The sequence below is a fragment of the Centrocercus urophasianus genome, unplaced genomic scaffold (genome assembly GCF_019232065.1).
Source record: "Centrocercus urophasianus isolate 14NV4802_14NV808 unplaced genomic scaffold, USGS_Curo_1.0 seq_12, whole genome shotgun sequence".
Taxonomy (NCBI): domain Eukaryota; kingdom Metazoa; phylum Chordata; class Aves; order Galliformes; family Phasianidae; genus Centrocercus; species Centrocercus urophasianus.
Window position 1 is genome coordinate 11,542,255 of NW_024884364.1, and position 12,636 is coordinate 11,554,890.

At 39.3% G+C, this 12,636-nt stretch overlaps 1 protein-coding gene across 9 annotated transcripts in view; it reads left to right on the plus strand.

The window, feature by feature from the left end:
* BBX (BBX high mobility group box domain containing) overlaps nucleotides 1-7,376 on the plus strand; it is a 127,783-nt gene extending 120,407 nt beyond the window's left edge. For all 9 annotated transcript variants that reach the window (XM_042809682.1, XM_042809689.1, XM_042809681.1 and 6 more), the window contains one exon: nucleotides 1,199-7,376. In XM_042809682.1, the coding sequence (XP_042665616.1) occupies nucleotides 1,199-1,286 (88 nt within the window). In that variant the 3' untranslated portion in view covers nucleotides 1,287-7,376. The remainder of the gene's footprint in view (nucleotides 1-1,198) is intronic.
* The last annotated feature ends 5,260 nt before the right edge of the window (nucleotides 7,377-12,636 follow it).

A 12,636-nucleotide genomic window follows, 5' to 3' on the forward strand; every position in this document is an offset into this window, starting at 1 on the left:
ATGGAAGTCAAAACAGAAACCTGAATCTGATGGGCTGCATGCTTCTCTAACTTCTACTCCATTGACTGTTTATTATCTGTGCAACTTCTTTATCTCTGAAAAACTAGAAATGAGAAGAATAACATTGGAAGTTTCCTTGATGTGTTCTTTTCAGAGTCTAAGTTCAATTATTATATAATTTTACACAGTCTTGGACCTCAGAAGACGTAGTCCTTTCTAAATGTAATTAGAGCTTGTCTGGAAGTGACAGCATGGTTGTCATTTGAATGTTTGTTTAGCTTTGGTTACCTTGTGTGTGCCATAGTTAAAGCACTTGTGATCCTGAGCTGCATTTTGTACCAAGGACGTTTCACTGCACTACAGGTGTGCAAAGCATGTCGGTACCTACGTTACTGTAGAGACTGTAGCTCTGCCAAAGTGCAATCAAAGTAGCCTTTGTGTAAGTAAGAATTAGGCTCCAGATTTTCACTGCTCAAAGTGACACATAATGTAACAATAATAGAATCTGACTCGAGAAATTAGATAACAGGCGGTGACGTTCTTTTGCATGCATTTTAAAAGGCAAGCTGCAAAGGAGTTCTCCCAGGTCCATCTGCTTCAATGACTGATGTTGATTGTCAGCGCGTAATTCTGGTGCGGTGTATTTTTATGATATCCTGTGCCAGGGGATCATTTGTAAATTAACACTGCTGAAGTAATGAAAGAGATGTGCTGGGCTGATGAAGTGTTAAGTTATGAAATTTGGAGTCATCCCAGCATGTAACTGCTGATAGGTATATTTTTGTTTTGCTTCAAAGCTTAGCTATTGACTCTCACTAACATGACATACGCCTCTGTGCATTTGCCATCTATTGCTGTACATGAGCTGTGCTCTCCACTACTGAGAGCTGAAACCACTCACTTATAAAATGTGTAACAGCACTTGTGTGCTCTTAACCTACTCTTTGGCCATCTGTGTTGTTTTGTGTAATCAAATACCATCAAGACTTGTCTGACTTTGCATTGTATTGCAGGTTGTCCTCAGGATATTTTCTTATGTTGCAGGAATACCCATAAACAGTTAGTAGCCAGCAATATGTGGACATCTGTGCCAGCGTGGAGTTCACTAGACTATATCACTTGCTAATTTCTGTCTTTCCTGTCTGCTAAAAGCATTTCCATGCTTTGAATAACGGTAGGTTTCTTTTCTTCTTTGCAGAAATCAGAGGGCCACACCTCTCCCACATGATGGACAGCCAAATGAAATGTCTCAGGCTCCAGTGCTTATTTCCTGCGCTGACCAGTGAAGCTCCACATTATTGTAAAACATTGTGCTTTACCTAATATCCTAGCCTTGTCTTTACCAAGGGAAGCTAGTCAGTCCATGTGATGGAAACTATAGACTGCAAGCAAGTGCTTATTGCTCTGAGTGGCCCAGAATTCACTGGAAGCCAGACATTAGCAACTTGGGCCAGGTCTTCAAATCGGAACCCAGTATGTAGGAGGGTGATATTATTTGTCTATTAATGAACAGGAATGGAATGATCCCAGAGCTTGCTTTCTATTGAAGGCTTTTAAACAGTAAATAGGTGGTTGATATGAAGAAGGCTGCCTTTACTGTTAGTTCACACAGCATCTCTTTTACCAACCAGAGAGTATGGCAACTAGTTTCATACAATGCCTAGTTAAATGAAAATGAAAAAATCAACAACAACAAAAACACTGACGCACTGCACTAGTTACTATTAGATATTCTTAGTCATTTTTGTACATGAAGATTTAAGTTCTAAGATGGTTTATATTAATAGGTTATGCCTACGTTTATATTGTAGAATGAATATAAAACCTGTTCCAGAGAACTCAAGGCAGCCTGGACAGATGTACCATTGTTAGCGGTGTTTGGGCAGCCACGTGGTCCAGATGTTCTGCACTTTTATATTTGCCACCAGAGTGGTAGAGTTTACTGGCAAAAATTCTGACAGGCTATGTTTGGGTTTTGTTTCTTTTTAATTTAGCTTTGAATAACCAGGATGATGTGCATTAGAAAAAGGAGTGGTGTATGGAAAAGAAAAATACTGCAGAGAATTGACTTGTCTTTAATGCCTTGGAAGGTTCCTTTATTTTTGCATAGATACCTGAGTGACTTGGTGAAACTTTCCTGTAAACAAAAAAGTACTGCGAATATGTTTTTCAAAAGTGACCTTAGTATTATTTCACCATTCTGAAAGACCTAAAAGCATGACTTTTCAATATACATGTACTCTGATAAGCATACCTTTTACATTTTAAAGACACTGGCATTGTTGTAGTTACTATGCACAGATGGCTTCAGAGTTTGTATAAAGGGCCAATTACAGTTTGTGTTGGTCAAGGGGAAAGTTTTATGCAGATAAACTACAACTGAAGAGTAATGTTTGACTGAATTCAGACTACCACAGATCCACCTGCCAGCTTCTATCTTTGCTTATGCTGAATTTTTGTGGTTTGCTCTCATAAATGCATCCCAAAAGCCAGGCCAATTGTATCACTTGGCCTGCTGTCTTCACTATTTCGACTTACACTATTGTATAACCAAGCATTGATTCCTACCAACAGATGCAAAATGATCACTAGTAATTAAACTAAAGCTACAAATTCAACAGGGTACTTCTTCAATAGCACAAGATGTTTCCCTAATTTTTGCATTGTAGCACAACAATTTACCAAATTGGACTCCAGCAATAATTTTATATTAGTCTTCGTCATACTGGCTGAATTTTTGATAGTATTAGATTGAGTTTGAAGTTCTTTGAATTAAGTCTTTAAATGATGCGAGTTTACATCATTCTATCAGGCATTCTTATTTATACTTGACTGAATTGATAATATGTTTTGGGGTTATTTTGTAACTAATTTGATGTAATAGCCATATGGACAGTAACTCTATTAATGCTTGCTAGGTTTAGCCTTTCATTGTTGTAGCTAAGTGAAAGTCTTTGGTTCATTGTGGGGAAACAGTATACCAAGATACCACGAGAGTTGTAACAAAGGGTTAAAGGTTTGACTAGGGTAGACAGCTTGGAAAGTCTCACTAAAACAGCACCATCAAAGATGCATGTGTTGGAAGAAGGGAACAACTACAAAAGAACAACAAAATTTCAGAGCCGATGAGTCAGTGAGAAGGCTTTTTTAAAAATTCAGGTGAATATATGACTAAGAGCCCCTCAAATGCCATTGTAGCCTATGGCAGTATTTTTTAATAAGATTTTATTAAAGTTTTATAAGTTATTTTAACAAGACAGGAAAAGCTAAAGACTTTAAACTGTTGGGTCACAGCAAGGTGGCTGTTGGAGTTTTGGACCACTTTATAATTAGCTGAAATCCAAATATGTTACAGTGCAGGCCGTTCACCTTGACAATGGTACTAACTTATTTCTCTAGAAACCTTTAGAGTAGATATATTTTTGTCAAAGCACCCCATCCTTCCTCAATTTAAATTTCAATATTGTTCCTGAAGATATTTCTGTATATTAATGGTACCTTTTTTAAAAGAAACAGAAAATTACTTTTTTCTATATGAATTAATATCTTACTTGATCTGCTTTTCCTTGACTTTCCCTTAGAGAGGGGGTAGGGTTGGGTCAGTTTACTGGATATGACTGTTTTCAGATACTTATAAACCTTTTTGTAGATATGCTTAATTTTTAAGCGATTAGGCACTGAGAGTAGCAGAAATCCTGCAAAGCTTTATAGTTCACTAGGCATTTGCCTTTGTTGGTTCTCTGAGTGACGTCTTGATTTCAGTAGCTAGAGTTTTCCCTGAATCTACTAGAAGGGGTATCAGTATTTTCAGGTAACAAAGTCTGTTAGCACAACAAAAATTTCAGACCAATATCTTACTGTATTGGGGTTGGGTTTTGTTTTGTTTTTTTTTTTCCTTGTTTGTTTTGTTTTAATTTTTATTAATTTCAGCTGCTTTTGTTTTGAAAAAAAAATCATATTGCTATTGTGTGTACTTCAGTATACCAGCAAACACTGTTACCTGTTAACACATTGTCCACAAATGCCTCTAGAAAAGAAATTGTTGCACCTTATGTATATCTCAAGCAAACCAAAATATGATGCTTTTCTGCTTTGTTTATTCTGAATATGTTGTATCATACTTTACTGAACCCATTTTAACTTAGCTAAAGCTATCAATATTTATGCATTTCACATTATTTTCTGGATCTGAACCTGTGTATAAATCTTTCTTTAAAAAAAAAAAAAAAAAAAAAAAAAAAAGCAATTACCTTAGTTGTTCTCTATCACTTATCCATGGGAGTGGGGGAATCGCATCTCAAGTGTAAAATGCAGTACTGTTTCCTTGGCTTTTATTTATTTAGTGATCTTGGGTATTTCATATATAGTTTTGAGGTATACGGAATATATTGTTGTAGCCAAAGCTACAGATGTAAGCAGCTGGGAGGAAAATACTGTAATGTCTTCTTAATTATTCTAGTACTGTATGCAAACATGGGAAGAACGTTCTGCAGAACATTTGAGATGCAGATTCTTATCCCCACAGTAGGTTATTTTCCAGATATTAGACCAAATCGATGAAAAACATCCGTGGAGATCACTTATTGCTCTGCTTACGGCAGTAACTACCCCTTGAATGTGCTGTGATTTCAGAAATAGAGTATATTTATTTAAGATGACTGAATGCTCTTTTATACTAATACAGTATCCCAAAGTCATGAGCAAAAGGTTTCTTGTTGATTTGGATTTCTCTTTTATAGCATTGGTGCATGACTTTTGAAATTAACGTGGTAAGCCTTGTTGTTGGAAAAGGGCGCAGGAACAAGGGATAGACGGAAGCGTGTGAATCAGTGTTCCGATTCCATCCTCGTGCTTTACTGTTTGGGTGAGATCTACTTTTGTAGCATAAGGCTGAAGAGCACTCTGCAGTCTGCACCAAGCAGAAACCCAAGAGAGTTATAACTTGCATCAGAATGAGGGAATGCCTTATAGTTTGGATGCTGTCATTTGGAACAGGATATTAAATTGGAGCAATTTAATTCCGTTGCCTGTTAGCTATTGTACGGGTACTGGAACAGATTGAAGGCACGGGACAGCTGAGAGAGGTTAAAAGGAAAGCTGGCCTTTGTTCTCAGTATGGTGAAGGTGTGGCAACAAAGAGGAGTTAGGTAAAAAGATATATGTGTGCGTGTGTGTGTACATTCTGGAAAAAAAAACCTGTAGGAAAGACAAAAACATAATGGGTGTACAAGATCTTGTAATGTATTTTGGTCCTTTGAGTGCACTTCCTTTTTTTGAATGCTGAGTCTAATATGGCTACCTCTCCTAAAAGACTACTTTTGTCATCTTCCATTTGCTTTCAGGCTTGATTGTTTAATCTTTTCAGCCATTGATACCATTTGTACATCGCTGTACGCTTTACTTCCCAACAGCAACGTTTATCTGACAACATCAGGCTGAATATACAGTGGTAGCCAAACTGTGTTGCTGGAGCATTTTTTGTTGAACCTCTGCCATAGTCACAGGAGTTGCGGATATAGGCCCAGTAGAATGGGTTGTGTAAGAGCAGGAATGGCTGTGCTCATCAGGTGGTGGACTTCAGATACTCCCAGTGGTCATGCAGTAAGCCAAATGCTGTTCTTGACATTTATTCTGGAGTTTACATTTGCAATCCTAATTTCACAAGGAAACATAACTGTGCAACTTTTGTGCTGTATACCATACGTTAGACACTGTTTGTTTGCCATGCTTGTTTTCTAGATTGTAGAGCTCTACTTCTAGATTGTAGGTATCTTTGCCCTGTTTTGTACTATCTGTGGCATTCTTCTTATCTTGTACATATTATGAAACTATCATCTAAAGCTGCCAGAACATTGAGTCATTTTCAGGACACTGAGAGATGAGAATGAGTGCATTTAGGCTGTGAAAGAGTTTTGGGTTTTTTTTTTGCTTCCTCTCCTGAATTTCCCAATAAAAAGGCACAGAGAGATTTATTCTCTCACCTAACTGCTATTATAGTCCTTTATATACTCAGTATTTTCTACTGAATTGACAACTTCGAAGGAGCTTATGAAGTGGATGCACGTTTTATGTTCCCCCACTGATTCTTCTGAGGCAGACATCTAGGAAGGACTGACTTGAGATCTCCACTCAGCAACACACCTGAGCTTCTGCCTAAAACCATCCTTATTTGATGAGCAGCATTGTAGTTTGCAGTGTGACTGTGCAGGAGCCCTGATTAGGGGCTACTGTGCCCCTAGAATTGAGTTTTGGCTTTTGTGATGCTTCTGAAGGAGGCATGTTGTTTTGACCTAGGGCCTTCATTGACACAGAGTTTTAAAAACAAATGCAAATACCTTAATGTTTGTTGAGTTCTTCCTAAGAATTATATTGTAATTTCTGGGTCTTGATCGTTAACTTATGCCAACAGACCCACGTTGTACTCTACTGGGAAAAAAAAAACCACAACAACACGTCTGCTGTCACACAGTACAGCCTAACTAACCAGGCTTCCGAATACAGTGCTTTAACCTACTCTTTTAACCTTGTTTTTTCCACGCACTGCTACACTTTATTCAGTCGTCTGAAGGTGACAAAGGCAAGAGGGAGAGAGATGTGTGTCTGTGTGTGTGTATATTCCTCCTACACACACACACACACATTGGTATGCAGTGGCTTGGAAGATGTTGCCTGTATAAAAGCGTTCCATGTTAGGTCCCAAAACAACTTGAGGTTTCTCAGACAATGGTTTTCAAACTTTCTTGGAAGATTTCATTCTCTTTCCTTCACGTTACACCATAAGGTGTAATTTTGAAAAAGGTCTGAAAAAAATACAGACACTGTGAGAATCTTCTTTCTCAGCAGTGCTTGCTTTTAATAACCAGTCTACGTTGACAGTTTTAACACATCTGATTTGCTGTGATCTCTTTGTAGGGCCCAGTCCTTCAACTTTTATTCTCATACATAATTCCACTAAATTTTGACCCAGTATTTGGCTTTATTCTCTCCAAAGCTTGGTGTAAACATGCCTTATAATAGTTCATCTCCATAAGTGGTATAACGGAGCTACTGCCTTCTTAGATGTGTGTAGTTAGAAGTCAATAAGCACATTTATAAAATGTACTTTCTTCAAAAACCTCTAATTTGATATTAAGTGCACATGTTAAGTCATGTGTATAACATGCTAAAGTACATTAAACTGTGATCAAAACCTGAATAAAATATTTAATAAAATATTTGAAATATTTGAAAAGGACCGTCAAATAGATTTCTTTATGTTCGTTCTATTTTGGTTATCTAGTGTGTGCCTGTAAACAGTTTCCCATTTAAAACTAATGATTGCAAATAAATGCTATTAAAACAGAGCTGCTTTGATACTTCCCCTGCTTTACTATTAAGTGGTTGTTTACTTCAACGTATGGCTGACTTAGTAGAATTTCAGAACTTGTTTTTAGCTAGAGTATGAGTTGGTTGGCTTTTTTTTTTTTTCCACTTAAAAAGAAGCAAGCTCGTTTTCCACCTGAAAATGGAAGATGCCAAAAAACAGAGATGGATCCCCAAAACTGTGAGCTGTAGTTTCCCTTCAGATCACCCATCCAACTTCTGCACAGTGACCATCAAAACACTGCACATTTGCAAAGAATCTACGCCCATTTGCTCTTGCTTAAAGATGTCTATAATGGGAGCTTTCATTTTATTTTTTACAAACTTCTGAGCTTGATCGACGCTTTTGACGTTGATGGAAAGATCTGCAGACCCATGCGAGTGCCACAGGATTCATTGAATGTATGTTGGCATGAAGCTGGAGACTGTGGATGAGGGAGAGGCAGGACTCAGTGTAGTTAAACTGGGGGAAAGCCATTTGCCCTTTCTTCTAAGCTTTCCAGGTTTCCACAGTGTGCTTCTGGATTTTTGTCTTCACACAACTGGAAAGCTCATTTCTAACCCACAGAAATAAGTGAAGTCATCTCACATAAAGAAGACCCTGCTACGTTTTCAGTTTCTGAACACCAGAAGAACTTCTTCACAATGGCTTCTCTTTTAAAAGTAAATAGCAGGCATCATCCATATTTAAAGATCCCTACTACTTTCAAAGCTTATTTGAACCAGTACTCTGTTCTGCCCCTGTATTTTACCTTTTTTATTTAGGATTAAAAATTAGACTTTGGGAGGTCTTGTCTTTTTTTTCTGGCCTTGGATACCTGAAGATTCCTTGGTTGCATTTTTCGTATCACACAAGACCCAGGTACAGAATGTATGAAACCAGTAGAAAGCAGTTGTTCACTTGCAAGCAGAGATCTGCTTCTGGGTCAAAAGCAGCAGAAGGGAAGCTTTTACTTTTGGTGAGGGGGGGGGGGGTTTGGGTTTTTGGGTTTTTTGGGGGTTTTTTTTTTGTTTTTTTTTTTTTCAGCTGTGTGCCACTTACTCAGGGAAGAAGAAGCGTACGCAATCTTGCACTGCCTTTGCTGGTTACACATCAGCTGTCTGCAAAGAAATACCAGGAATGAAAGAGCTTCAGAGCTAAAGGCCATGCAATGGTCATAGCTGGGAAAGGGAGAGAAAAGCTCTGATGCAGCAAGTAAAAAGCTGGAAGGAATCTTAGAAAATACCTTTTTTCTCAGTACAGTATGCTCAGTCAGGGACACTGAAGTTACAATTCCGTTTTTTTTCTTACCGAATTACCTTAAAATACAGTCATCTTCATTACTTAGACCCCCATGTTTTTGTGTCTGCTCCCATTTTGTTCTTCCAAGGAAACACCTGCGTAGTGCAGCCCACTCGATGCATCTAGACCTGGTTTGTTACCCAGCTCTCACACTGCTGCTTGCAGCTGGTTGGCATTGCACTGACACTCCCTTAACTGTCAGGTAAGACAAATTCCCTCTAATACTTTCAAGACATGGGGTGGAATGACATCCTCCTCCTGAGGTGACATGCTTTACGACATTCTCCATTGATTGCATTTGTTGGGCTATTTTCATTGCTCATCACATTTTTTTTAATGTGCAGTTAATCCTGCTCCGAAGCAGACTTTTTTTTCCATATTTTTTGAAGTGTAAAAGCATTGAGTGAGATGAAAGGTTACCCAAGCATACCATAACTGTGATATAGCACATGGAGCTGCCAGTTCTTCAGTAACAAAATACGAGACAACGTTTCTATATCTGCTGCAAAGTTCTGTTTTCTTTTGTTTTCAAAAATAAAACCTATGAGATATAATGCCTACCAGCTATTCAGTGTGAACTTCTTTTTGTGGACTGTTCTTGGCACAGAAACAGTAAGAAACTGAGCTCTAATACAGTTGTACTTAGAATGTGCTGAAGGTTTCAGCTAGGCTTCACTTGTTACCTACTGGCAGAAGGCAGATCAGGTCTTCATCAGAAGTAATCTAACACAGGATGTAGCTGTCTGTACCCCAGCTGAAACTGGTTGAAAATCCAGCTTGCATAAATCCATACCAAAAGTTTAGTCCATACAAATACTACTTCAGTATTTATATATACGTACTTCAATCTATTTGTCTGTGAAACAAGAGGAACTCGTTGAAATAGACCCCAAAGCCAAATCAGTTGCTGTAGGATTTCAGGCTTACCACCAAAGTGTACTTTGCTGAATGCAGACAGCTAGTACTTTAGTCTGCAGCATTTTATTACTTCTGCATGGATATGGAGAAGTAACACTGAGAGTGTTAGGTGCATTCATTGCAGTCTGTGTTTGGCTAGTTTGCTAGGTCATCTGGGAAGATGTTTCACAGGCACCTGTTCCCTTGCTCAAATTCAAGCTTGTATTTGCATTCACTGTATTTGTAGCCAAGTATTTTCCTGCGAAGGGAAACCCAAATATCTGCATGGCTTTTACTTACACTGACGCGTCTTCCAGATGCACTCACTCCTTTCTGAGGTCAGAGCTGTCTGCTCAGGCATTTGATAATGTGATGTGGGGGCACCTGGTGATCTTCCTTTGCCAAGATGTTGGTTGGCAGGAGGTCCTACATGGTCAAGCTTCCTGGTGATGGCAGGAAGCCATTGGGCTCAGGTCAGATCCTTCTGGTACTCAGTCATGTTCCTTCCAAGCCCTTTGTGAGTGCTCTTAGCACCTAGTCAGCACCTGGAGTTAGGACTGGTGTTTTCCCTGCAGGCTTTCCACGTATGAAGAACAGTTCCTTGATGTCTTCATGACTGGGTTCTTACAATGATTCTGCTGTGAGAGGTCTTACAGCTTAGCAGCATGTTGCCAGAAGTTTCAAGGCCTGCTACCTCAGGAACTAAACACTACCAGGGGATTTCTGCTCTAGATGGGATCTCCTAAGTAAAAATGAAACAAACCTAGCTGGAACCAGATGAAGTCAGGACTTCATGAGCATCCAGGTGCTTACGAGCACCTTTGAGTTTGTGGATCACGGGCTTGATGTGTCCTTGGTTACAGCAGCCGTGTAAATTGCCAGCAGGTCATCACAACAATGTTAGTTCTCATCTTGGTTTGGGGAGCACTGTTTTCTATTGGAAGTGAGGAGGCAGAAAAATCACCATCACAGCAGATGAAGCATTTCGTTGTCTTCGAGAAGTTCAACTTTCAAAAGCAGGGTTTGCCAACCATTAGGAAAAATTTAAGAAAGAAAAAGATGAGAAATTGAAGTTCCAAGTCCTTGGTTGGGAATGGATACCATGTTTTGTTTCAGTCACCGTAGCAGTAATTTCTCTGTCAGTAGTGTGTGAGCTGCGTGAGGTGTGCTGCAGTTTGGAAGCATTCCATCAGATGTCAGGTGTATTCGGCACGTGGCAAAAGTGTCATTAATAACAACTGCTTCTGTGCGTGTACTTCGTAACAATATGAAGTGTCAGCCATTGGTTTTATCTGTACTTAAGCAAATTGTTCGTGCTGTGCTTCCAGGAAATAATAAGAAAGTAATGGTATTGGGTTTGGGCAATTCTTATGCAGGAATGCACAGCGGTGAAGGAATTTCTTAGGAGTGAAGGGCTGCTAGAGGATGCCTTATAGAAACACTATAACTCAGATGTATTTATGCAAGAAGTGTGATTACAGATCTCTGAGCCAGGCTGTCTGTTGGCATTTGTCAGTACAGGTTCACCATCTAACTGTGCTGACTAGCATGGGGGAAGCAGAGCCTACTATTTAAGCATGGGGCCAGCTGTATTTAAAGCCAGTTTGATTCCTCAAGTCTTGCATGTTGTCACTGGTACCATGTGCCCTGGTCATAGAAGAGCTTAGTTGCATGGTCACAGACTGATAAGCTGCAGCTAATTTAAAAAAGCAAAAAATTACTGCATTCTAGCAATTCTGTGGTCGGCAGCTAAGAGTGGCCACCAGGGATTTAAAAGCATCTTTAATAATGAGGCAGAAATGCATTCTTAAATAACAATTCAGAGAATTCAGAAAATATTCCCAAGTGCTTTGCAGGATCAGTCATGTTTTATTATTTTTTACTTAAAAATATAAAATAAAACTGAAAAAAAAAAAAGACCACCGAAAACCAATTAAGTCAACAACCTTCAACTATGCCAATGCGTAGTGCTGGATGTCCTTGCTCAGACAGCACGCGCTGCCTTGAATCCAAGTGGAAACCTCTTGGCTTTGTCGAATCCACTGTCCAACTGAAATCTATTTTATATTTGCTGGAAGAAAATCTCATGTAATGCATGGGTTTGTTTATCTCGCTGGAAGTTGGACATGTTGAGCTTCGCTTACGAATTTCTCACCTTCCTGCTCAGTCATCTCGAGTTTCCTCCCTTTCCTCGCACGGCTTTACTACTTTGACTGACATCAATTCCTAACTTCCCACTCATTTTCAGTGGGATGGGAGCAGTACCGGACCATCCTGAGCTACTTCACAGCTCTGAAAAATATGGAAAGAGCATTCTTTATTTCATAATGCTTTTAACAGCAACGTTTCCTGGCCGTGGCTGGACAGCAGATGCAGCTTTTGCGGAGAGAGAAGCACAGGGCAGTGGGATCTGCCAGCAATGCCAGCAAAGCAGCGGAGCTTTCCCTCCAGCCTGGCTTTCTGTAGAAGAGCCAGAGAGCACCAGTTCCAGGAACCCAGCAGTTCTTTGAAATACAATCAACTAATTCCTTCTCCCAGCAGTTTGTTATTGAAAAAAGCTTCACAGTTAAAGAGGATTTGGCCTGCCTTATTTTTAATGCGTGGCTTGTAACAGCAACTAATGTGGGAGTAGCATGCTGACTGTCTTTAAAAACAAAGCAGAACTTCAGTGCTGCCTATTAGACCTACACTGTTGGTGTTAATCCATACGAAGCCTTAACTTGGAAAATAAATCTGGCACATCTCTGAATTTCTTCCTTGGAGGAAAAAAAAAAAAGGAAAGTTCCCAAACATTTAAATTTTATTTCTCTGTAATTATTGAGGAAATCCTCAGCTCAAATAAGGCAACAGGAGAATGAGAGCACCGTGGCAATTACACTGGCAAACTTCAGAATGTGTTGAATCAGGCTTCCAGACAAAGAACACAAACGGACCCCATAATCACCATTGCAGGAAACTGCACCAACAAGTCATGTCTCAGTAACAGCTAAGCCCTTCCATACAAGTCTGCTCTGTTAATCTGCAGATCTTGTCAGGCAGTAACATGTTTTTTGATCTCTATGCCTTTCACCTTCTGTTTGAAGTCTAACCTGGTG